The sequence below is a fragment of the Canis lupus genome, chromosome 17 (assembly GCF_011100685.1).
Source record: "Canis lupus familiaris isolate Mischka breed German Shepherd chromosome 17, alternate assembly UU_Cfam_GSD_1.0, whole genome shotgun sequence".
Taxonomy (NCBI): domain Eukaryota; kingdom Metazoa; phylum Chordata; class Mammalia; order Carnivora; family Canidae; genus Canis; species Canis lupus.
Window position 1 is genome coordinate 55,692,966 of NC_049238.1, and position 27,772 is coordinate 55,720,737.

Genomic DNA, 27,772 nt, shown 5'->3' on the forward strand with positions numbered 1-27,772 from the left:
ATTAGTCTCACACTGTGCAAAAGACTGCTGAGCAATCTATTTTCTCTATTTCTGGAAATAGTCTTAGAACTTTGAAGAACTGTTGCCAAATTTGTATACTCTCTTCTTTGACTAAATCTTGTATCTGTAAGAATGCTGACCAGGAGCCTTTCTGAAATGGTCTCTGTAACATTTTGATATAGATAGATAAAAATTATCTTCTAATCACCTTCAAAGGTTCCTTGCATTCCTATAAAACTTATGTCACTATTCTAAGTCACCCAAGACCTAGAAAATAGAAGCCCACTGAAACCAGCCAACAATGACACATCATGCCCTGTCTTTTCCACTACATGCAAGGCACAGCTGAACATGATAATAAATTAACCAACTCCATACTCAATTCCTTTTCTCTGATTCTATTTTTCATTTCTCCCAGCAAAGGAAAATATTTCCTTACAAGGTAATATCCAACCGCTTACTGGATCTCCACCTCAATCAATGCTCCACGGGGTACCTGAAACCTAGTGTGTCACAAACCACACACCACCAATCTCTTCTCTTCCACTTCCTCCACCCCCTCACCCCAATGTTCTTCCTCCAAAGAACATTGTGGTCGCAATACCATCCAACAAGTTTCCCACAGCAGAAAAAACTTTGGTAGTCATATTAGGCATTCTTCCTCTTTCATCTCCCCTAATGGCTTACTCAGTCACCAAATGCTGTGGATTTTATTTCCTAAAATGTCTACTTCTAAATCACTCTAAGATCTTTAAGTCATTGCCATTATCACTAACACAGAAAAGCTATTCAATCCTAAGAAAATTAGGCAGAAGTGGTAGAAAAAGGACAATATAAGCAAGGATTGGCTTCAAACCAACAGCAAAAAAATCTCTCATTGAAAAGTTTGTTGGGGTCCTCTATTAGGACAATGCGTTTTCCTAGTTACTGTAGGAAAAGAATGTTAAGTGATACTATCAAGTTTACTAAAACCTGCTAATTGCATTAATATCATCTTATAATAAAAGGATGCTGTGCTCGCAAGCAGTGTCCTATAGAATAGTTAAGCTACTACACTAGGTAAGGGGGGACTCCTGGTACTTCTTACCCTGGCATCATATTCAAGGACAAAAGGAGGAAAGTCAATCTGTTCTGGTGATATGGCAGAGAATAGCTGGTGGAGGCTGTCCACATGGTGGATTTTGTCCTTCAGTCCTGAGACAGAAAAGGTGGTAAAAAACCACGTTGATACCTGATTAATAGAAGAGAAAAACAACTTAAGCCAGTGGCCAAAGTTACAAATACAAATATGATTTTGAAGATTTATGCTAGATAGAAACTATAATTCAAAATTGAAACCTATGTCCGAAAAAGCCTTTAATAAGTAATGTTTTTTAAAGTGTGGGTTGTAGTTCATCAGTGAATACAGCAATCAGTTTAATGGATTATGAACAGTAGTAAAAACAATAAAAAAGGAAACACAGCAGAGTAACATTGTAAGGCTGAGCAAAGTGTTGCATGAAGCTTTTGTTTCTGTTAGATGTCTGTCCTATGTGTGTAGTATGTTGTCATGCGATACATGCTTCTTACTGTGGGCAAAACCCCTACACTATTTGGTAGAGTAATTGATTCATTGGTACTCTGAAAATGGTTAACATCTCCAAATTCACAAACTCTTTTTTTCAAGTGAGACTGAAAATAAAGTTTTGTCAATATTTGATACATTACATTTATTTTTCAGTTGACACCTGGCATGTGGTTTCTTTCTTAGTCAGGCAAAGCAAATCTCCTGTGGGTCTGGAGCCACCTTTGCTCATTTCACTTTATAACATGCAATCTATAAAAGCTAGTCAGCAAATTTGTTGGCTTCCGAAAAAGCAAAAATTCTTAGTAGCAAACAATACTGACATAAACCAGGCAACAGCTAGAACTCACAAATTATTGTTCATCTATCTAAATTGCCAATCTAATTAGTTATGTATACCAATGGCTTACACAACAGTTTTGTAAGGTAGGGACAATATTGTTGGTATCTCCATTTTATTTACAGAAGGAAGCATGTATATAAACATGCACACTGGCATAGTGTACGACAAATGCATGTAACTGTATATGATACATACACAACACTCTGGGCATCTGCCACTGATGCCAAACTTATCACATTTACCAGGGGTGTTCCAAGCCTCTCTCATATTTCATGCCCCTAATATGACATATTTCCTTCGTGCCTCCTTATAGAAAAGGCATGAAAGTATAGAGACAACACTGCACTAACTTATCAGTATCCTATCCCAAAAATGCACTTGGTAGAGACTCACTTCCATTATCATTTCTCCCTTACAGCTCTAGATTCTCTCTTCTATTGAGTTTATAACACCTGAAATTTACATTGCATTTTGAACACTTATTTCTATTTCTCAGTATTTCAGTTTCTTATGTCCATTTCCATAATCTCCCTAGGACTTGGCAGACAATCATAGAGTAATAGTCTAAAGTTTTATGAGATACAGACAGAACCATCATTCTCAAAGTATTTGATAAAGAATGAGTAACTAAAGATAGGACTTATTTTACAATGATTTTTATAGCCTGAGTCACTATTCTATTTTGGCTACACTACCAATGATTGGCACAAGGCCTCAATTATTAACATTTCCCTCTGCAACGTATCCCCTCCCATTTTACCAAGTTTATTTGGAGAGGGGTGATGGAGGAGAGAAGAGGCACTTGGCCTTGCTACAGCCAGGTAAGTTAACTTATGTAAAATTAAACAGTCGCTTACTTACATACCCCAAATCAGTTTTTGACATCAGCTTCTTTAAAGCACAGGCTGTTACATACCTAATTAACAGAAACTTCTGCAAACTAGATTAGTGAAAACTTCCAGATTAGGAGCTCTACAACCAGACACAGAAGTAGTTAATAACCAGTAAGAGCTATGAAGAGGTCATAGACATCTTATAGATTCCAGAAAGAGCTTAAGAAAATAAAAAGATTGTAGAGTCTCAACAGAGAAGCATCTGAAGGCTATGTTAAGAGATTAAGCATTTGTGCAAGGAGTTAAACATCTACTGGTCATCTATGTACTAAGCACTGAGTTATAGGTCTTACAGGATAACAAGAATAGAGCCATTCCTTTAAAGGGGGCTTGGACTGTAGTAGAGGAGCTAGATTATTAGCATAAGAATAACAACCAACTAAGACAAAATGTACTAAATGCAATGAATGGCCCACAGAAATATGTGAACACCTACACATACAAGGAGCTTCTGCTCGCTGGAAAAAGGGAGAAAAATACAGAGCTATGAAGGCCTAAGGAGCAAACTTTTGTGCCTTTGTTCTCCTGCCTCAAAACCCTTTTTCCTTGCTGCTTTTGTGTGCCTGGCAATTGTTCTTCAGAGCTCAGATCAAAATTCACCCCAGTTCAGAGGCCTTCTTTGACCACCCTCCACCCAAAACTGGAAAGGAGCTTCTAAATGTTCCAACAGTGTGTTTACTCATGTTACTGTGTAATTAGCATTCTGTATTATATTATCTATGTATATTCTCTATAGACTTGCAAACTCCCCAATGCAGGAAATGTCTTATTTAATACTATATTCATAGTATGTAATTAATGCCCAACAAAAGAAGGAACTTCATATGCACTGGAAGAATTAACAAGTGGAGGAGTAAGATTTTCTGGGTATATTATTATTACTGGGTATTATTAATACTGCTTAGGAATGGTTTAATATTTCTTCATTCTCCAATAAAAGTACATTGTACTTCAATATGCGCCTCAGTTTTTTCATCTATAAAATGAGCAAGTTAGACCTACATGATCTTTAAGGTCCCTCTTAATTGTACAGTTCTATGAAAGGACTCCTGAATATGCTACACTATACAAAATGGGGTGGCGGTGGTAAACTCAATGAGAAGGCTGGGTTGGGGAGACTAGTCAGTGACCTCAGGCGTACAATCTGTGAAAGAGAAACACATTTCTCCATCCCAATTTCTGCCATTACCTCCTTCACATCCTCCAGGTATTGGCAAGAGAAAATTACTTCAAGTAGACAGACGGCGAAACCCAGTTAGAAATATTCTGTTTAATGCTGACACTCAGCATTGTCTTCACTTTAAAAAAATTTAGTTTTATATAGCTTAACTTTTAATTCTCAATTATTTGTAGGTCATGAATATACACTTATGTAGATAAACTTGCATTACTTAGTATCTACTATTTTAATGAACTGATGAAAACTTGAAATTTGAAAAAGACTACTGTGATATTTTGTGGGTGTTGGAAATTTTTTCACAAACTATTCACAAATGCAAAGCCATGAACACAGGATCACAAAACAATATAAACTAGGAAAAGACTGTTCACACAACTGTGCACTAAAATAATATACTAGAGCCAGAATCAAGAGTGGGTTTACATTCTGTTAGTTTGCCTTATATTAGTAAACTTTGAAGAAGAAAAATAATACTGATTTATATGAGCAGTCAATTTATTACCATTTTGGGTGGAGTGGCCTGGAAAAGATCTGAGGAGTATCGAAATCAGAACAGTGTGATTCAATTGTTTTACTATCCCTTGATTTCATCTTGTTACTTTATAAACACCCCATTTAGAGTTTTTGACTTAGTATGAAAGAACAGTGGATTTCATTATACATGGGTTTTATTCTCTCAATCCTCCCTCATTTCCCCCACCCCAAAACATTATGAAGAGGTAGCATAACGCTTTTCACTTTATACATCTGTTCTTCAGCCTCTGCCCAGCCTGCCACTGACTCCTATCTGAAGCAATTCCAGTATGTGACAGCCAAAGCTAGTGGGTCTAACACTGAAATTTCTGGTAATGTGCTTCCATCAATGTTGTAAGGTGGATAAGCTATTTATAGACTCTACTGTGGAGGAGGAATTAAAGTCATATCTTAGCAAACAGTGGCTATGTATTTTTCTAAGTCTGGTACGAAGAAACACTATTCTGATAAATCTGAATTTGTAACAGAAGTAAAGAAAGTTATAAAAATGTCTATTCACTAAAGTTGAAAGAATTTTTACAACCAACACCAGTATAGACACCTCTAAGACAATCATTAATGTTTTCCTTATCACATATCTACCATCACTTATCCATCTGTTGATCCCTCCTACTTTTTTTTGCTATATTTCTCCTTATCACATATCTACCATCACTTATCCATCTGTTGATCCCTCCTACTTTTTTGCTATATTTCTTTCTTTTTTTTTTTTTTTAAGTATTTATTCATGAGAGACAGAGAGAGAGGCAGAGACACAGGTAGAGGGAGAAGCAGGCTCCATGCAGGGAGCCTGACGTAGGACTTGATTACGGGTCCCCAGGATCACGCCCTGGGCTGAAGGCAGCTGCTAAACTGTTGAAAGAGCCCTTTTTTGCTCTATTTCCAAGTAAACTGCAGCTATCAGTAAGCTGTCCCCAAATACAACATTCGTCTTTCTAACTAGAGTTCAATGTTCGTTCAGTTTCTTTGCTATAAAATTTACATTTGATGAAGCATACAGATTTTTGGTGTACTTTTGCTGTTTAGGCAAATACATACTATACATACAGAACTCCTACTCAGATATAAAACATTTTCATTACCCCAGAAAGCTCCCTCATGCTCCTCTTCTCTTATGGCCCTCTCCAGAGAGGCAAACAATGTTTTGATTTTTTTCTACCATGGATTAGTTTTGTCTGCTCTAGAATTTCATAAAAATGGAATCATACAGCATGATTTTTATGTAAGGGTTCTTTCCCTCAACTTAATGTTTAAATTTTAAGATTCCTGTGTGTGGTTTTGTATATCAGTAGTGTGTTTTTTTTCATTGCCAAGAAACACTCCATCATAAAAATATACTAGAGTTTACTTATTCATAATCCTATTGATGGGCACCTGGGCTGTTTCTAGTCTTTGGCTGCTATGACCAAAGCTGCTATGAACATTCTTATAGAATTCTTCTTTGGCACATATGTTTTTATTTCATTTGGGTAAATACTTAGCAGTGACACTGATGGCCCACAGACAAGGTATATATTTAGTTTATAAGAGATTTTCATAACTCTTTTCAAAGTACTTGCACAGTTTCCAATTCCTACTTATGATGTAGGAGAATTCCAGCTGCTTCACGTCACTGGCAACACTGGCATTGCCAGTCTTTTAAATTTTGGCTATTCTGATGGAAGTGTAGTGGTCTCTCACTGCAGTTTTTAAAAAATGTGTCTTTTAATTAAGATGTAATTGATACACAATGCATTGCACATAACTGAAGTATACAATTTGTTAAGTTTTGGTATATATATATATATATACATATATATATATATATATGTATATATATATATATATATACCCATGAAAATGGTTTCATATCATAATCAAGAAAAAGGACATAGCCATCACTCCCAAAGGTTCTCAGTATCCTTTGTAATTCCTCCCTCCCACCCCTTTTCCCTGCTCAGAGGTAATCACTGCTCTACTTCCTATAATTACACATTAGATTGTATGCCCTGGAATTTTATATGAATGAAACAATGTGTTATACTTGTCTGGCTTCTTTTACTCAGCATAATTATTTTGAGATTCATTGTGTTGCTGCAGGTATTAACAGTTCATTCTTTTTTACTACTGAGTTGTATCCCAAACTATGGTATGGATATACCATAGTTTGGTTATTAATTCTTCCAGTGATGGGTATCCAGTTATTTCCAGTTTTGGACTATAAGCATCTGTGTAGAAGTCTTTGTATGGATATACTTTCATTTGTCTCAGATAAATACTAGGAGTGGAATGGCTGGTCACATGGTAGGTATACCTTTACTTCTATAAATAAACTGGCAAATTGTGTTCCAAGGTTTCTATAACTCGGATCACTGATCCAAATATAAAATGTTATAGCATATGAGAATACTAGTTCTACATTCTCACCAACATTTGATATGGTCAGTCTTTAGCCATTCTAACGGGAGTGCAATGGTATATCATTTGATTTAATTTGCACTTTCCTAATGACTAATTATGTTAAACATCTTTTTATGTGCTTATCTGACATTATACGTTTTCTTTGGGGAAATATTTGCACAAATCTTCTGCCATTTCTAAATTGAGTTGTATCCTTCTTAGTGATTTTTGAGATTTCTTTATTTATTCTAAAGAGAAATCCTTTATCAGATAAATGCTTTATTTACAAAGATTTTCTCTCTGGCTGTGACTTGTCTTTTTACTTTACTTTCTTAACCATCTTTAAAAAGGCAGAAGTTTTTAATTTTGATGAGGTCTAATTTCTTTTACGGATTGTGCTTTGGTGTTGTATCTAAGAAATCTCTGTTTTATTCAAAGTCACAAAGCTTTCTCTCTTATATTTTCTTTTTAGAAGTTTAATAGATTTACATTTTACAAGTTAGGTCTTTGATCAATTTCCAGTTAGTTTCCATGTGATGCAAGACATGGATCAAAGTTCATTTTTTTTTTTTTGTATATGGGTATCTAATCGCTCCAGTATCATTTATTGAACAGACTGTTCTGACTTCGCACTCTTCTCAAGTACCAATTATCTATATACACATGCGACTATTTCTAGATTTTCTATTCTGCTCCACTGATCTATATGTCTATCTTTATCCCAATACTTCACAATGTCTTGAGTACTGTAGCTTTAGAATAAGCTTTGAAAGCAGGGAGTGTTGGTCTTCCAACTTTGGTTTTCTTTTAAAATAGTTCTGACTATTTAAATTCTTTGGATTTTTATCAGTCAATTTCTACAAAAAAAGCTTGCTGAAATTTTGGTTGCCATTGAATCAACACATTGAACAAGCACAGAATTTCACAATGTTAAGTCTTCCAGTCCAAAATATGTCTTCCTTTACTTAGGTCTCCTTTAATTTCTCTCATGAATGTCTTGTACAGTGCACAAGTCTTCCACGTCTTTGGTCATATTTATCCTTAAGTATTCAATATATTTTGATGCTAGTATAAATAATATTACTTTTAAAATTTCAATTGGATTATTTGTTGCTAAAATATACAATTGATTTTTAAATAGTTATTTTAAACCCTGAAATCTTGAAAAAACTTACTCATTAATTCTATTAGTTTTCCTGAGGATACTACAGAGTTTCCTACATAGATGTTCAGTCATCTGTGAATAAAGACAGTATATTTACTCCGCTCTATATCTAGAGGCATTTTATATCTTTTTCTTGCCATATTACTTACCCCGGTTAGAACTTCTGGTACAATACTGAATAAAAGTGGGGAGAGCACACATTCTTGTAAAGATATGCTAAAAACCAAGCTAATCCTTCTGTCTATCTCCATTAAAGAAAAAAATTTCAGTAGCTACCAGATGAACAAAATATAAATGGATGATGAGATGTGGGGAAATAGTCACGTACTATCTCTAAGTGCTACAGAAAGAAAAAATCAGCTACCCACCGAGTTTAACAAAATAGTGGAAAAGCTGATAATAGTATCTGATAAGACCATGTAATCAGAACTTAACTGAACAGAACAGGAAAAGCCCTTCATTTAACAAACTGTTCCAACACTGTACTTTTTTTTTTTTTAAAAGCCTGGCCAAACAGTATTCTCATAAGCATAATTAGCACTTACTAAGGGACCAAAAGGAAATTTGTAACTTTAAAAAAAATTACTTAAAATATTTCATGCAAATTTAAAAGATAGTATTTGGATGAGAAATTCAATAATTTTGTAAACAATGAGAAATCGAGAAATCCCAAAGTGAAAACCATTCTTTCAGTGAAGCCTTCATTCATCTCTTAATTATGAAGTGTAATGAAGACTTTTTACTACTTATCTTACTTAATTTCTCCACAGTGCTTTAAAATAATGACTGCTTCTACTGTCTTTGATACTTTTCTTGTCCACTGGCTCCCAGAGCATTAGTCAATCTTGGCTCCTCTGCTGATTTTTAGATTACTTCTCCTTGATCTCCTTCCTTGATCCCACGGCTCTCTCTTTAGCTGTCCTCTTTGCAACTTAATTCATTAACATATTTAAAGAGTGAAAGCTCTATTTACTTGATGGGGACTCTCAAATTGATATCCCAATCCATGATCTGCTTTATCTGATGACACTTAGGAGTCATGGATGACACAGTCATTTCTCTCACCCCTACTCATCTAATAAGTAACTATATCCTGGGCTTTATGCTGAAATAAATCCTCTTTTTCTCCAAATCCCACTGATATAATAATAAAAAAAAAAAAGCATTTTTTTGTTTTGATTTGTTTTGCCTAGACCTGAGGTTGGTCAACTTTTCAAAAGGCCCTAAAGTATAAATTTTAGGCTTCTTATATTACCACTCTAAGAAAATGTCATTAGGCAGGCCTGAAGAAACAGTGCTACACTGGAGGCAGGATGAACTGAAATAGAGGCACTGGGACCAATGGCACAGGCATGGATTGGGATGACAGTAAGCACACAGAACTGATGTAATATGTTTGCCTGGTTCCTGGCTTAGGCACCTGAAGGGCAGTGGTCCCATTTACTAAGATAGGAAACATAAACAGAAGTTTGAGATTGAGTAGGGGAAGAGGACATAAGTAGTCTGTTTTTAAAATGTTGAACTCCAGGTACCTGTAAGACATCTAAGTGAAGGATCTAATCAACAGCTCAACATGCATGTCTAAGCACAGGAATGATGATGATGATAATGGGAACATTTACTGAGTTTTTATTATAGGTCAGGTAATGTTTTAAGCATTTTGCACATATTAATTTTATCCTTCCAATAACCCTACAAGGTGGGCACTATTATTATAACCACTTTACAGAAGATGAAATTAATGCACAGAGAGCTTCCATAACTTGCCTGAGATGATAAACTGGTAGTTGGTAGAGTTGGGATTAGTAACTCATTCCCTGAGTCTTGGGCCTATTGGCTTCACTGCCTCTCCTGACATGTGTTTGGGAACTGCATATAATCTTGAGGGTTGTTGAAGACACAGGAATGAAAGAAGGTGATGAAAGAATGAAAGAAAAGGATGAGAGCTTGGGAACATTAATACTCAAAGGATGAGCAGAGAGAAGGCACAGCACAGGGGACTGAGAGGTAGCAGCTAGAAGTGGGAGAAAACTCAGCAAAGTAAGTTTCAAGGAAGCCAAGACAAAGTGTTTCAAGGAAGAAGGGACCATCTGTGATCAAGGCTGCAGGGAAAACAGGTAGGATAAAGATGATCAGTGGTTTTGCTGCAAGTAGCTTTAGTTGTCAGAGTGGGATTTGAACCAGAATTTAAGGTATCCAGAAAATGGAAGACAATGAACATAGATTGTAGATCATACTAAAAATTTTAGTTGTTAGGGGGAAGAGAGAGAAGTGAAGGCTTTAGTATGTTTAAAAGTGGATGATTTAGATCCAGAAAAATGGGAGGAGAAAGATAAAAATTGCTAAAGAGAAGGTCCTGAGGAGATGGAAATATATTGTGTTGTTATGAGTGGAGACTCTACAATTAAAATGTCTAGATTTAAACCCAGCCTCTGCTACTTAATAGTTGCTTACCTTGGAAAAGTTATTTAAACTCTCAAACATCAATTTCTTTGCCTGTAAAATGGGCATAATACTACTATCTCCTTTGTAGATCTAAGACATAAGCAAGATAACCCATGGGAAGAGCTGGAACATACTAAGTGCTTAGAAAACATTAGCTATTATTACTATTAGATCCAGATTACAGCTAGAGGGGCTGCTCTTCATTAAGAAGAAACACAATTTTATGACAGAAAAGGAAGCAATGATAGGAACAGATGGCAGGTAGGTCTGGGGGAGAAAACAGACAGCTCTTTACTGATGTTTTAAATTTCTTGGTTAAGAACAAGGCCAGATCAACATCTGGAATGAGGATCTGCTGGTAGGAATGGGCTTGAGGACAGTGGAGAGCCCTGCTGGGACACAGTCCAGTGAAATAATACAGGCCCCTTACCAGTGAAAGCTCCATAAGTCTGCTTAGAAGCCCAAAATCACATGGCTCTAAGACTTCTCCACCTGTGCTCAGCAACCCAGATATGGGAGTGAAGAAAGCAGAGTTATGAAATATCTCATGACCAGGTTTTGATGGGCAAGGGTGATGAAAGAATAAGAGATCACAGGTTATTTTAGGCATTAACAGCAATGACTGAAATGACAGAACATGAGTTTTAGGCTGGATAGATAAGGAAATAAAGACAAAAAAAAAGGTATTTCAGAAGGACTAAAAGAGTATATGTCTTGATGAAGTCAAGATGTAAGACTGGATATTATGGAGAGTAAAAGAGCAAGCTAGCTGTATTCTAACTCCCACAAGTCTTGTAGGCTAACACAAGGTAGAAAATTAAGTAACGAGAATGAAAAACATAACAACAGAAGACTGAAATATTACAGGAGTACAATGCAGGAGTACCTACTAGTTGCAGAATTAGTCGGGGAAGGTTCTTTATGGAAAGCAATTGTTTGAAGCAGAGATCTGAAGGGCAAATAGAAGTTAGCCATGAGTGGAAGAAGGAAAGTATATTCTATATCAAGGGTATGAGAAAAGCCCAAAGAACAAAGAGCACAAAGAGGCTTATATGAATTGCCTACAATGACACTGGAGTTAACATGGGACCAAAGTGTTAGGACCACAACTCAGTACCACTTAAGATGAATGGTAAACAAAGAAATCAGCAGTCACAGGGGTGATAGTAAGAATCAAGATCTTGAAATAAAGCTTAATATGTGGGCATGCAGTGCACTAAAATTCAAGATTTAGCCAAAAAGAAACACACTGTACCTTTGAGCGAAATGTTGGATGAACAAAATAAACAGCCTTCAAATTCCTCTTGTATCTGATTTGAAATAAAAACAAGGGTCAGTATGTCATGTTATGGATAATGAACTCTTTGCTAGAATACAGAAATATAGGAAAAAAATTAAAAATAACTCTACTTATTGAATTTTAGGTAAAATGTCAAAAAATGATTCAGAGAACATTTCATTATTTAAAGTACCTGTTTTATATAAGATATTGTTACTCTTAGCCGTGACAGACCCATCTACAGGTAGAACAAAGTAAAATCATATTTAAGAAATTTTTTATATATTGCACTAGAATCTCTGGGATCAGAGATTAACATACTCATGGGTCACTGGGTCAAATGAGATAATATTTATAAACATATTTTGATAAAAGTAATAGAACACACCTTACTAACGGAAAGCATTGTTTTTGTTACTTTATATACAAAGATTGGTAATGATCCCAACCCTTTTTCAAGATGTTTAAAAGCAGGGAAAAGCTTACACAGGAATGTACTTAGATGCAAAATGTTAGAGTTAAGAAGGGCCTCCCCACATAAAAACATCTTATCTATTTTTGATAAAAATCTATGTTATCTGTGAAATCTTTTCACAGAATATGAGCAATGTTTCCTTATTGATTAATGTTAGGAAAGAAAGAAGCTATCTCCCCTCTTCATAATTTGCAAAAATAACTAACTTGACATCAACAACATCGTAGAGTTTCTTCAGGAAGTCAGAGTCCAGGTGATTGTATTCGCTGGTCAGTGTGTGAAAATATACTAATACATATTCCTTCACAGCAATGTGATCCATTACATGGATAAAATATAAGAGAGCCTAGGAAAAAGAGAAGTAAAAGTAAGATCATCTTGCAAGGTGGTCTATTTCACAGAACCAAGAGCAAGGCAAAATCCAGAAGATTAGTCTAATCCATGCCCTTGGCACTGCAGATGGACATCTCTAACTAATTAGTATCAATTCTCTTTAAAAAAAGCTTCAAGAAAATGAACCCTGCCAGTGTTTAGTAATTCTCTCTCTCTCTCTTTTTTTTTTTTTTTTTTAAGTAATTCTCAGAAATGCTACAGTAGGATCTCTTTTGGCCTTGTAAGTGGTGGAGAAGAACATCCAGTCTTAAATAACTCTTCATATATTCTTAAGAGTTCTTCGGTCAATTGCCTGGTTTTCCCTCTCTACGATACCAGTATCAATATCATTACAAGTACAATTTGTAGACTTCTGATCTCTCTTGAGGTTTCTGCTTGAACTCAACGAAAATTTTGGCACCTGCTACTGGGATACAGACTTATGGCTCTCATGCAACCAAGAATTAGTACACAAATATATTATGAGTGATGCCTCCCTCTCATGGCTCACTTTGAGGACTATTTTTCTTGGCATCTTTAATGTTGATCTGAATGAGGAAAATGAGAACAGGTTTAGATGGTAATGGGCTGGGCAGTATTTCTAACGCTCCGAAAGACTCAAAATTTATGATGATCTGGGTCACATTAGAGAAACAGTAGAGAAATATTCCATTACAAGAAGGATGAAATTTAAGAGAAACATTAAACACAAAGCAGAGATACAATATGGGCAGGGCCAGGGTGACCCAGTAGTATAGCTATAAATGACGACATAGAGGAAGCTAAGAGTTACCAATTGAAAGATTATTATCAAACAGGCAATTTCCCAATTCTCCTCAGGAGAGTCCTTGGCATTAACATGAGTGGCCTGAGACGGATTAGCATCCAACTGTTATCAGAACTGACAGGGGAGGGCACTAAGAAAACACACTATCTTTCCAGTTTGCTGGTTCGGACCAGGATTATGTTATATGATACATCATGAATATCCAGAACACCAAGCAAGTCCACACCAAAATCAAATGCAGAGATTTATGCTTTTATTGGTATCAATCACATTATGAAAATGATAAGAATGAATGTCATATTGATTGTTGATAACACAAATGACTACAAGTAGAAATTTACTAATGGTATCATTTACATCAGTTGAGTTTTTCCTCTGTGTGTGTATTTTTACTATTATTTCTGCTTCTACTGGATTGTTTCTGGTCCTCTTTCTATCCATTCTCTACCCCAGGGCAATTAAAAAATTAAAATACTCATTTTCAGTATTAAGTTCCCCATCTTTAACTTCAAATTTTTTCATTATAAGGAGGTATAGTCACATGACAAAAAAAAAAAAAAAAGGAGAAAGCAAATTCTCCCTAAAACCATGAAATCCATTTTGAAATATTTACATTTTGAGTTTTTATCTTTATGCTTAAAACAAGTTAAGGTCAGTGTATAGGCAATTTAATGTATCACTTTTTCTCCTACTGATACTATGTTATAAATATTTCTCTACAGTACTTGCCTTTAAAACCATAATTTTGAAGGGTCATATAACATTCCACTGGTGGGTACATCGTAGTTACATATTGGGAATTTAAGTTACAATTCTGTGCTACAAATGAGCCTGTTGTAACATGCCAACTCCAATGCCTCTATATTGTACCCAAACACCAGGACCAGGAGCCTAAAAGCTTAGCCAGAAGCAATTACAATTCTGTTTTATCTTAAAAATGGATGCGATTTTTACATTTTTAAGTACATAATTTGTTACTATAGTTAGGAATGATTTATTAGTGTTTCTCCTCTCTTACAGTAAGTTTCTAATAAAACTGGTGTTCTAAGATTTACAGATTTATTTTGCAGATTCAATGGTCCCTTGACCAAATATTCCAACTTGGGCAGTTTCAGGGTCGGTAGTTACTTCCATACTTCAGATTATTTCCTTAGTACAAATTCTCAGGAATAGAATTCCTGGGTGAACAGATGTGACCACTTTTATCATTTTATTTCATCTTTGATGACAATGATTATTATTTAAAAGTTCTGGCTAAGTTTTGAAGGTGAAAAAAGGTATCTCATCCTGATTCACTTTTGTTTTTGTTTTTTTTGGATTATTAATCATGTTAGTTTTTTAAAATTTTTATTTTTAGATTTTATTTATTTATTCATGACAGACACAGAGAGAGAGAGAGAGAGGCAGAGACACAGGCAGAGAGAGAAGCAGGACCCATGGAGGGACCCGACGAGGGACTCGATCCCGGGTCCCCAGGATCATGCCCTGGGTCGAAGGCAGCGCTAAACTGCTGAGCCACCCGGGCTGCCCACTAATCATTTTTAAAAGCAGAATTATTTTCTTATTTTTATTTGCCATTAATACCATTTTTTTTTTTTTATGAATCAGCTATTTCTGTCCTTTGCCTCCAGATGAAGGAATCATGGATTTATGCTATACTACATCTCTGACTTCTCTTCAGATAGATACTCAAGAGTTAATTTTTCTTTTTTCAAGAAAAGCAGTATTTGATTGTTAGTACAATTATAATCCAGAGTGATTCCAACCCAAAACTTGCGACTTGCGTCATACCCGAAACAGAGCAGCTGCATTTTTGGAGATCACATTATGGCATTCCAGAATTTTTGTTTCTCCTACAGAATAAAACCAAATCCCTAACTTACTGAAATGGTATGTGCCAAAATACAGAGCCAGGGCCGCTCCTCGGCCCAGGTTCACACAATTATGCCCCATCTCATATTCTAAGTCCTGATTCCAAATTCATATCCTACTAACTGTAAAAATCAACATTATGTGTAAAACAGAGCCTTTTTATGGCTTACCTTGTCCATGTCTATTAACGTGACAGGAATGTTTCTTCCAACTACCACCATCACTGTACGACCACAGTTATCAACACCTGTGAACAGGAAATGTGATCAGTAGACTTCATTCCAAGATTGGACTCTAATATCTTCATTCCAAGATTGGACTCTAATATCATAAAAATATTCTACACAGATATAAAAGACTGAAAATCAGGACTTACTTTTTAAAAAAAATTTCATCTTTAGATTATCTTTCACTATCTTTCACTGTGGAAAACAATACTTTTTTTTTTTTTTTTAAACTTCATGAGGTTTTGATGACTTGCCTTACTTTTTTAAGATAAGGCTTCTTACAGGTTTTAAATAAGGGACAGCCAAAGGTAAGGCTGCAGGGAAAGACCTTTTTATAAATAGTTTCTTGTTTAAGTTCACTACAACTTTTAATAACATTAGTGATCCAGGAAAAACTAATTGGAAATTAACAAGTACTAGCTGAAAAAGAAATCTAATGGCAAAAGTGGAAATCTGAGAACTTTCTATCATATATTTATATATATTTATATATATTTATATCATATATTTATATAAGGTATGAATTTTGAATAGCAGGTGGATGGTATTTTTAAAAGTAGAAAAAAATGTTAAAAGGTAAGAAAAAGGACATAAAGAAGAAATAAAGTTGGCCAATGTAGAATTGCAAGATGAAAATGTCTAGGTTGAGATATTATTTTTATGATCTTGATAATGAGCAAAACTATCCCCATTAGTATAAAAACAATTTTTTTTTCAGATAAAACATACAAAATCAGAGAAAAAGTTCCTAACAGTGTGTTAGGGAAGGTCCTTAATTAGTAAAAGAAAAGTTACTCACCTGTTTGGTATAAGGCTTTTAGAGAAGCAATATCAGATAGATCCTCAGATCTTGCTTGACATAACCAGCGATTATAACTATAGAAATAAAGGACATGATTATTATAATAACCCATTGTAGGTTAAATTTACAAACGGAATCTGTTTCTATCTTTCCCTAAAGAATGAGATTTTATTATAATGTGCTAGGACTTAAGGAGGTCATAGTATTATGCAGAATCTCTACTAATGTATTATTGATGATAAACACAAACGAGAAACTGAGAAACTGAGAAAGGAAGGTGTTCATACTAAATGATCTTAAAAAATCCTTTATAATCAAGTGAAGACTACTCATATAAATAGCAAAGGTACCAATTACTCAAATTAACAGTTTCAAATACTATTATCTTCCTTTACTAAAAAAACATGCAAACAGAGAAATCCTAAAGCAACAGCAGTTATTTAAAAGAGATGTTCACTCATTCAACAATTTGGTATTAAGAATCCTGCAGTAAACAGACACGGTCAGTGCCCTCAAGGAGTTTACTCTGCAGAAGAAAAACTGGTAAGCGTTGAACATGTGGGACCACAAAGGAACCAGGTAATTTTATGTAGGAAGTCCAGGCTTATTTAATGATTGGTTAATCAAACCAGGTGCGCTGATAGCCCATATAGCAGATCCTAGGGAATGTAGCTCGGCTTTAGCTAAGAGGACGTTAAAATTGGAAGATATTAAAAGTCTCAAAGAGGGGAAATGACCTGTAAAACATTGAGCTAATCTTAGTTATTAGAGCTGAATTTTGAAGTTGTATTCAGATCTCCAGATTTCTGAAAAGGTCAGTATTTTTTCTATTTCAGACCATTTTCTTAAAATTCAAAGGACAAAAAAAAGCTTTCAAGGCACTGAAATGCATGAAAAGCAACTTTGAAGCATCTAGGTCCCATGGGGCAACATCCCATAACATGAGAAAAACTAAAGCAGAAGCGGGAGACTTGGTTCTAATCCTATCACTTTCTGTGCATAAATAAAGCTGTTCCACTCTATGGACCCATTTCCTTATCTGCAAAGTGGTGTTTATGTAGAATACGTTTCAGCTACAAAGTACAATCACAAAGCTAAGGATATTTAATAGGAAGCCTATTATATTTGAATTGTAATCAAGTGATACACTTGCTAGTATCAGAAATTGTTACCGCCTGTGAAAAAAACACTTGGTATCACTTAGTTCCATAGTTTTCCTTTTTAAATTTGGCAGCTTAGGGTGCCTGGGTGGCTCAGTCTTTTAAAAGTCTAACTCTTGGGATCCCTGGGTGGTGCAGCGGCTTGGTGCCTGCCTTTGGCCCAGGGCGCGATCCTGGAGACCCGGGATCGAGTCCCACGTCGGGCTCCCCGTGCATGGAGCCTGCTTCTCCCTCTGCCTGTGTCTCTGCCTCTCTCTCTCTCTCTCTCTCTCTCTCTGTGTGACTATCATAAATAAATAAAAATTTAAAAAAAAAAAAAAAAAAAAAAAAGTCTAACTCTTGATTTCAGCTCAGATCATGACCTCAGGGTTGTGAGATCGAGCCCAATGTGCTGGGCATGGAGCCTGCTTAAGATTCTCTCTCCCTCGCTCTCTGTCCTTCCCCACTTCTCTCTCTTTAAAAAAAACCAAAAAAACAAAAAAAACCAAAACAAAACCAAAAAAAACTTGCCCACCTATGTAAATTGAAAAGTCAAAGACAAAATAGCTTTAAATTTTGGTTGAAAACACAATTTGCAAGTCAAGAAAAGACCTATCTTTATAGTAGTTCTCCTTTTCTATATATAATGTTCCACATTTTTACACAGTCACTTCTTTGGTTATTCACACTAAATCCCCAATGATACTGTTTTCTGTCTTCTGATTAAGTCATCTTCACAATAAGACTGAACAGACTATCTTAAGTGTCTTATGAGCATCACAAGTCCTAGCACAAATCATGTAACAGGAATTCAGTAAATGTCTATTAATTTCTATATTCCACTCTTGTATTCATTAGCTCATTTTTCAAGGATATATTGTGTACATGCAAGTGCCCGCATCACAGCAGGGACTCAAATCTTTAATGAAATAATAAACATGAGTATTATTCAAGATATTTTGGGGGGCATCTGAGAATGATAAAAAGTCCTTGGATTCAAAGAGTTTGAGGTTGAACATATGAGATGGACAAATGTTATAAAGAATGAACTCTGTAGTAAGAACGAAACAAGCAATCCAACAGAGGTCTAAATATTCTATCGATATGCTGAGAGGAGGGCTGGCAGGGAAGGGTGGGGAGAGCAGAGTGAGAGGGTGTGGAGGCAAGGTCCAGACATGTAGAACTGCTCCCCCTTCTTTGCACCATGAGGTATAGTACATGGCTTCACCCGCTTATTGCCAGTGTTCATTTCTACTGTTACACTACAAGATAGGGAATCCGTCTTATTTGCCTCTATATGTCCAGGCAATCTCTAGGGTAACTCCTGATGCTGAGTAAAAACGTGTTCAATGAACTCTGAAAAAAAATTTCAACTGGAATTTAGGTGCACAAAATAGAATTAACCTTGGTTCAAAATACTCATCACTGGTACACACGTGGTTCTCTTTTAAAAACGTTATCTAGGGAAGCCTGGGTGCTCAGTCAGTTAGCATCTGACTTGATTTCTGCTCAGTTGATCTCAGGATCATGAGATCGAGTCCTGTGTCAGGCTCTGCCCTGAGTGGGGAGTTTGCTTGAGATTCTCTCCCTCCCTCTGCCCCTCTCCCTGCTCTTAGGCACTTGCTGTCTCTCTCTCTCTAAAATAAATAAATCTACAAAATGTTTAAAAAGCTGGCTATCTAATTAGTTATTTTTAATGAAGTAATAAGCACTCTGAAACCTATTGTCCCCAATAAAAGCTAGCACCCTCACAATAGTCTACATCTAATCATGTGGTCATTCCCCTTCAATTCTAGCTCCCGCCCCTATAACCAGTCTCTGGAATCACCCATCCATCATTTTCTTGCTTTCCTTTTTATATCCTTTTGGTTCATCTGATATATTCCAAAACAACTTTCTGGAAAAAGCTTATAATGCTATGTGTATGTAATCTTTTGGGTCTTACTTGTTGGACTTACTAGACTAGACAGCTAAGATTCATCTATATAATTGGGTGGTGATGTTGTTCATTCACTATGATGACTATACAATGTATTTGTATCATATGAAAACTATAGTTTTTTTCATCCACTCCCCTACTGGTGAACACTTAGACTGTTCCCAGATTTTTGCTCCTGTGAACAGTGCTACGATCAACTTATTTTACATTTCCTGGTATAGGAGTGCATGATTTCTCTTGGGTAGATACAAAGGAGTTGAAGTGCTAGGTTACAGGTATATTTAGTTTTAGAAGATAAGACCAGATCCCTTTTCCAAAGTATTGTACCCATTCTACAAGCAATGATTATGAGACCCCGTGAGCCCACATCCTCCTCAACAGCTGGCATTAGCAGATGTCTTAATTCTTGCCAATTGGGTCTCTGGTCACTAATGATGCCGAGATCCTGTTCACGTTTACTGTGTGTGTTTCCCTCTTCTGTGAGATGCTTGTTCATGTTGTTTGTTTTCTACAGGACTATTTCTTCTTTTCTCACTTACTTGTAGGAATTCTTTGTCTATTCTTGATAGCAATCATTTCTCAGTTATGTTTACTGTGAATACTCCCATTCTATAATCTGATTTCACTTTCTTTAAGATTCATTGCCCCACTTGCCAAAGTTCTCAATTTTAATATAGTCGAAGCTATTTTTTCTTTTATAGCCACTGCTTTTTATATTTTAAGAAACCTGTCCTTTCTCCAAGGTATAAAAGATACTAGCTTACTTCTTCCATGAGTTTTAATTAAAAAAAAAATTAAGTCCTTAATCTATCTAAAATTGACCATAGTCCATGGTGTGAACTCCGAAATAGTATCAACTCTAAAATGTTTTTTAACTTTAATCTATGATTAACAACTTGATATCCTAGAATAGATTTTGGTTGGCAAAAGCAACATCCATATGAACATGTTCATGGGGAGGTTTATAGCTTGCATGAAATTCTTAAAGGCTTAATGATTTAAAAAAGATTTATTGTCACTGCTGAGACAGTGGTGCTGCTCCAGTTTCTAAGTATTAAGATAAATTCCAGGGCACAACTCAGGACTGCTATCTTCATCTGGTTTCTTCTTTTTTCTTATTAAAAGTCTCCTCCATTCCACTATGGATCATGTAAATCTGATTTGATTAGTCAATTTTCTTTTCTTTTAAAAAAGTATTTGGGAGGAGGAAATAAAAGCAAAAAATGTTAGTTTTATCTCCTCAGCCAATAGAGAAACAATGCTTTATTTCCCTCATCTATTCAAAAAATATTTTTAAATTTCCATTCTATCTGTTATAAACTGCATCTCATTTTTTGCTGTAGTTTCTGCATTTTATTTCAAAAAATGCTATGCAATCTTTTATCCCAATCCAACAATCAAAACAAAAGATAAAAAAGGAAAACATCAATTCAAAATAGATTCTTATTTTCTTAAAGGTTACTCCAAATAAACAGATTTCTATTACTTACTGGGTAAACTACAATTATAGGTAAACAGTCACACAAAATATGGCAAAAATGGCAGGAAAGGTGGCCACTATAGTGCTCTGAAGGCAGAAATACTGAGTAGACAGTCTCTTAACAGACTGTAAGCAACTAAGGGTGGGTGCTGTCTTCACAAAGCTAACAAAACAATTTCTTCCAGTTAATCAGTTACCATCCACATGCATAACCTCAGGTTGAATGATGAAGAAAATTTACTCAAAAACTCTTAAAAGACTAATGACTAAACTATTTGTGTATGACCAATAGCCTGGGTTTTAGAATCAACACAAGCTTTTCCTGGCCTGGGCACCTGCCCCACACTAGATTTAGTTAGGACCGTTGTTATATACTTACTGTATCCTGTAATTTAAAATAAATTATTCATTTAATAATTAGTTTACCATTTCTCTCCTCTGCAAGACCCTAGGCTCCATGAGGGCTGGGATTGTATCTGTCTTGCATGTCACTTTATTATGTTTTCATCATGACACTTGGTATGTTAGTAAGGGCTCAATAAATACTTAATAATGAATGAGATAAAGTTTTTATTGTGGCAAATGACTTATGGGTTGTAGGCAATTGGGTCTTAAGCTGACCAAGGAACACTAATGAAAAAGTTACTGTAAAATAATTTTAAGAGTTTTAAAAGCTTATGAAAAAGAATATTGCTTCCTAATTTTTGTAAGTAAGCCAACTTCTTCCTTATGATAAACCAAATTAATGTCAGAGTTGGATAGAAGACCTAGAAATATAAAGAATTAGACAACATGCCTAATTTTTTCAGATGAATTACCACACCGAGATGATGGTGTGGCAAGGCAATGCCACAAGAGCAATGATCGGACCCTATATAGCCGATCCACGGGACCTTTAGTTTTGTTACTGATGGAAGAATTGAAAGTTTTCAAAAAGATGTTGCTAGCTAAAGAGCTACTTCCTCAGAGATAAAAATTATCCTTTGCTCAACCTGATCAACTAACATAATTAACAGAAATCAGATTCATTATGTGTAAATAAGGCCTTATTTAGAAAAAGTAAGAGAAACAAATTTTAAAAAGCCACAACCCGCAATCTTAAACATTCAGCACAAGGCAGAGTATGCAAATAGATGACTCATAGCTCGGTTATATCATAAACTCCTAAACAGGCAGTCATCAGTTCTCAAATTTTCTGGTCTCAGGACCCTTTTATGTTTATCTCAGTTATACCTACCATATTAGAAATAAAAACAGAAATATTAAAGATAATTTGTAAATCTAAAAACAACAAAAACTCTATATAAACATCAATAACTTTTTATGACAAAAAATGTGTCTTTAACATTGTTGCAAATCTCTTTAAATTTTGCTGGATTCTCACATCTGTTTCTGCATTTCATCTACTGCAATGCTACATAGTAAGTAGCCTCTGGAAAACTCCACCAAACACTCTGAGAATGGGAAGGAAAAGGGTAAATATGTCTGAGTAGGATTATAAAACTAGTTTTGGTCTCATAGGCTCCCTGAAAGGGTCTCTGGTTCCTTGACCACACTTCTGAGCTGCTATTATTCTGAAGTATTCTGCAGCATAGCTATCAGACACCTGAAGTTTCACCTTTAATCATCACAGGCACTGGACACTTATATGGGAAATCTGAAAACCTTTTGATTTAGACATAACTTATCACTCAAGAGAACTATGTGACAGAGGCACCTAGCCTGTTTCTTAGTTCAGGCTTTGGGAGCTACAGGCTGTGCTCTCCTGTAAGTTGGCCAACTATGTGTTGACTACATGTACACAAAGTCTGACCATTGTTCAGAACATACCCCTGAAGGCAATGTGGCTCACTCATGAATTTCAAAACAGAGGGACTACCTTATTTAACCCTGTATATTTCAGTATCTAGAATATTATCTTGTACAGAGTAAATATCCAATGTTTCCTGAACTGAATGGAAACCATCAACTGTGTACAAATATGAATCTCAAGATCAATAAGACCAGTAAGAAGGACAGTGCTTTCCATGCTGCATTCATATTCCTTCCTAGAACCTAAACCTTTGCTGAGGACTCCTTTCCAGAAAGGAGTGAATAGATTTATTCTAATAATGGCTTGAACTAGTTATCCTTAAAGAAAGAGCCAAAGACAAACAAATCTCCAGTCCAAACACAAACTTCAAAATTTCCAGATTATCTATAGCACTCATGGAGAAATGAAAAAGGTATGAGGGATATGTGTAAGAGAAAGAAGTAAAAGAGAATAGGTTGACTGCTTTGAGAAAAGGGGTAACAGTGAGGTTCTTTGTATATGAATATAAAAAAATCTCTAGTCCTTTGCCAACTTGTCTAATGCTGGTTTGTGTAAGTGGGCTGAAGAAAAAAAAAAAAAAAAAAAACGAAAAAAAAAAAAAGAAAAAAAAGAGAAAAAAAAGAAAAAGAAAAAAAAAAAAACGAAAAAAAAAAAAAGAAAAAAAAAGAGAAAAAAAAGAAAAAGAAAAAAAAAAAAAAAAAGTGGGCTGAAGAAGGTAGTAGAGAAGGGAGATGTGCCACAATAGCCACTTTGAAGGCTCTTTCTCAGTGAGTTGTACCTCTGGGTACCCAGTCTAGGGGATCATTTGCCCCCTGTAAAGGAGATAGAATAGATCAGTAATTTGGAGCACAAAATAATCACCTAAGAAACTTCAGAAGGAAGATTTCTGAGCCCTTTCCACAGAGGTGGGAAATTTGGTGTGGGGCATACACATTTTTAGCAAGCAGCCCTGGTGATTCTAATGACTAGAGACTGTACTCCACTTCAGAAAACTGTATCAGACGATTACCAAAATTCCTTTCAACTATAAGGTACTGGTGAGAGACCATAGACCAGTGGTTCTTAAAGTGTGGTCCATAGTCTGACACTTTCTCAGGGGGTTTGCAAGGTCAAAACTGTTTCTGACAGTTTCACAATCATACTGAAACATCAGTTTCCTTTTTCACTGTGTTGACATTTGCACCAAGCAACTGTTAAGTAGACTACTGGTGCCTTAGAATGAATCAAGGTGGAGGCACCAAATTGTACTAACAGCCATTGTGTTCTTCATTGCCAAAATTCTCACAGAGGAAAAAAAATAAAGAATAAGAAAAAAAGCCAGTTTAATTTAAGAATGTCTTCGATGAGGTAAAAATTATTAATTAAATCAACCCTTGGGAACACATCTTTTTAATATTAACGTATCATAAAATGGGAAGAACACATAAAACACTTCTGCATACCAAAGTATGAGGTTGTCTTGAAGAAAGGCACTGTAGGACTTGTAAGCTAAACTTGCTGCTTTTTTTCACGGCACACTGTTCAAATAACTACTGGCAGGCAAACTGTGGTTACTCAACATGAGTATTTGGCAGATGTGTCCTCAAAAATGAATAAAGTGATCCTGTCATTTCAAGAAAAATCAATGGTATTTCTTGTCTGTGATAAAACTTGAGCTTTAAAAAATATATATTATTTTGAAAAATTTGTAACCATTATCAGAAGCTTACAGTTCCTAATACTTAAGACTTTTCTGATGAGATCAGTGGCAATATTAACACATTTTTTTTATATTGTATAATGAAATATATCAATATGTTCAAAATCTGAATAATTCAGTGAATCATTATTTTCCAAAAGACAATGCATCATGTTATAAATTCATGCTGTAATTCCTATTATAAAATTCATTCAAAGAGCAGGACAGAACAACACATTTTAATATAACAGAATATAAAAATTCATGGATATGCTTTGAGATTCCATATTACAACTAAACTTCAAGAAATTACCATTTACCAGGTTGTATTATAATATCAAAGAATATCATAAGTTATTTGGCAGGGCTATTAACATACTCTTCCTCTTTTTAATTATATATCTGAATGAGGTTAGATTTTCTTTATATACTTCACCCAAGATAACTTACTGCAACAATTTGAATGCTGATATAGGAATCCAGCCGTCTTTTATTAAGGCATACATTTAAACCTTTTCAAAAGGTAAAACAGCGCCATTTCTTCTAATTTTCAAAAAAAAACCATGATGGCCTATTTTTAAATAAACTAATAAATAATTTCTCATATGATAAATACTAACAGGTACAAACCATGTAAACCAAAGCTCTCTGGAGTCCTCAACAATTTTTAAGAGTGCAAAGGCGACCTGAGACCAAATCGTTTAAGAACCACTGCCTTTGACTAAAAAAAGGTAACCAGATCTAGCAGTGCATGAATCACAATGTGAAAAAGTTTCAAAATATATACAGATGCCAAAGTCCCCGTCATGTGAGGGAGAGGCCCCTCACTGTATTTAAAGAAAAATGTTTGCCAAATGATTCTTACACATGTTAAGTCTAGAAACCACTGAAGCTATCATTTGATTGTGACTGCCTTTGGAAAAACTGTTCATTGGTGCCCCCTCGTGGCAAATTTGCTGTTGTTTCTAAAAATAAAATCAGAATAAAATGAAAACCAGAAACTCATCCACCCAGATACAACATTGTAATTCTATAAGGGACTCCAGAGGTCATCTAAGTCCACTTCCAGTTTATAGTTGGAAACTTAAAACAATCACACATCATTGCAATATACTGTGACAAATACTATGCTATACTTTGGTTAAGTACAGGATATGAAGAAAAAAAAAAAAAAGAGGAAGAGGCATCTATTCCAGACTTCTCTTCTGTCTATTCTGGCTTATCTCCAGGGAGATACCTTTCTAGAGGCAATCACTTTTAAGCTGAAACCCAGAGAATGGGCAGGAATTAAAGGATGAGGGTATTTCAGTCAAAAGGGATGGCAAGTAACAAAGCTAAAAGGCGAAATATACCATAATTTTCTCAGTACCGAGGAAAACAGCAGTGTCCGATTTTAAGAGCTTGGTAAGTACTAGGTGCTTACAACAATCCTATGAGATGTTAATCTCTCAACCAACACTGTAAGGTAATGCTGATATGAACTGTTTAGAGTTTATAATTTTTCTTTCTTTTAGAAGTTTCTGAAAAGCAGCTAGCTTTCCAAGGACTGTTAATCCTTAGAAAAGCTTACCCAAAAGTACATAAGCTGCTTTCCTTTATGCTTTAAAAAGGACTTATTCAGTACTGCTTTAGAAAACACCATAAGATCCCTAGGAATAAACCTAACCAAAGAGGCAAAGGATTTGCACTCCAAAAACTATAGAACACTCATGAAAGAAATTGAGGAAGACACAAAGAAATGGAAAAATGTTCCATGCTCATGGGTTGGAAGAACAAATACTGTTAAAATGTCTACACTACCTTGAGCAATCTATACATTCAATGCTATCCCTACCAAAATACCAACAATTTTTTTTTTCACAGAGCTGGAACAAATAATCCTAAAATTTGTATGGAACCAGAAGAGAACCTGAATAGCCAAAGGAATGTTGAAAAAGAAAACCAAAGCTCGTAGCATCACAATTCTGGACTTCAAGCTATAATACAAAGCTGTAGTCATCAAGACAGTTTTGGTACTGGTAAAAAAACAGACACATAGATCAATGCAAGAGAACCCAGAAATGGGCCCTCAACTCTGTGGTCAACTAATCTTCGACAAAGCAGGAATGAATATCCAATGGAAAAAAGAGAATCTCTTTAATAAATGGTGCTGGGAAAATGGACAGCCACGTGCAGAAGAATGAAACTGGCCCATTTTCTTACACTTACACAAAAATAGACACAAAATGGATGAAAGACCCAAATGTGAGATAGGAACCCATCAAAATCCCAGAGAACACAGCAGCAACCTTTGTGACCTCAGCCACAGCAACTTGTTAGACACATCTCCAAAGGCAAAGGAAACAAAGGCAAAAATGAACTATTATTGGGACTTCATGAAGAACTTTTGCACAGCAAAGGAAACTGTTGACAAAACCAAAAGGCAACTGACAAAACAGGAGAAGATATTTGCAAATGTCTTATCAGATAAAGAGCTAGTATCCAAGACCTATAAAAAATTTACCAAACTCAACATCCAAAGAATAAATAATACAATTAAGAACTGGGCAGAAGATATGAACAGACATTTTTCCAAAGAAGACATACAGATGGCCAACAGACACATGAAAAAAATGTTTGCTATCACTCAGCATCAGAGAAATTCAAATCAAAACCACAATGAGATACCACCTCACACCAGTCAGAATGGCTAAAATTAAAAAGTCAAGAAACAATAATTGTTGGCGATGATATGAAGAAAGGGGAACTCTCTTGCACTATTGGTGGGAATGCCAGCTTGTACAGCCTCTCCAGAAAGCAGTATGGAGGTTCCTGAAGAAGTTGAAAATAGAGCTACCCTTCAACTCAGCAACTGCACTATTGGGCATCTACCCCAAACATACAAATGTAGTGATCTGAGGGAGCACCTGCACACCAGTGTTTATAGCAGGAATGTCCACAAAAGCTAAACTATGGAAAGGGCTGAGATGTCCACTGATGGATGAATGGATAAAGAAGATGTGGTATGGACATATATACAATGGAATATTACTCAGCCATCAGAAAGGATGAAATCTTACCATTTACATCCACATGGATGAACTGGAGGGTATTATGCTGAGCAAAATAGGTCAATCAGAGAAAGATAATTACCATATGATCTCACTCATGTAGAATTTAAAAAACAAGACAGAGAATCATAGGGGAAGGCAGGGAAAAATAAAACAAGATGAAATCAGGGAGACAAACCATAAGAGACTCTTAATCCTAGGGAAAAAAATTGAGGGTCGATGATGGGGGTCAGGGGATGGGGTAACTGGGTGATGGACATTAAGGAGGGCACATGATATAATGAGCACTGGGTGTTATATAAGACTGATGAATCACTAACCTCTACCTCCGAAACTAATAATACATTATGTTAATT

General features: G+C 35.5%; 1 protein-coding gene and 1 long non-coding RNA gene across 7 annotated transcripts in view; both read right to left on the reverse strand.

The window, feature by feature from the left end:
• Positions 1-27,772, reverse strand: part of GDAP2 (ganglioside induced differentiation associated protein 2) — an 81,582-nt gene that overhangs the window by 23,246 nt on the left and 30,564 nt on the right. For all 6 annotated transcript variants that reach the window (XR_005372658.1, XR_005372656.1, XR_005372657.1 and 3 more), the window contains exons 9-13: positions 16,315-16,391; positions 15,459-15,535; positions 12,464-12,603; positions 11,759-11,813; positions 1,088-1,231 (exon numbers count right to left, since the gene is read on the reverse strand). Coding sequence is in view for 2 of the 6 variants with exons in the window: in XM_038561903.1 (XP_038417831.1) it covers positions 1,088-1,231; positions 11,759-11,813; positions 12,464-12,603; positions 15,459-15,535; positions 16,315-16,391 (493 nt within the window). In the remaining 4 variants the exon portion in view is untranslated. The remainder of the gene's footprint in view (positions 1-1,087; positions 1,232-11,758; positions 11,814-12,463; positions 12,604-15,458; positions 15,536-16,314; positions 16,392-27,772) is intronic.
• Positions 20,386-26,133, reverse strand: LOC119869692. Its single transcript, XR_005372663.1, has 2 exons — positions 24,131-26,133; positions 20,386-20,577 (listed from the first exon to the last, which is right to left on the reverse strand). It is a non-coding gene; the product is annotated as an uncharacterized LOC119869692 (long non-coding RNA).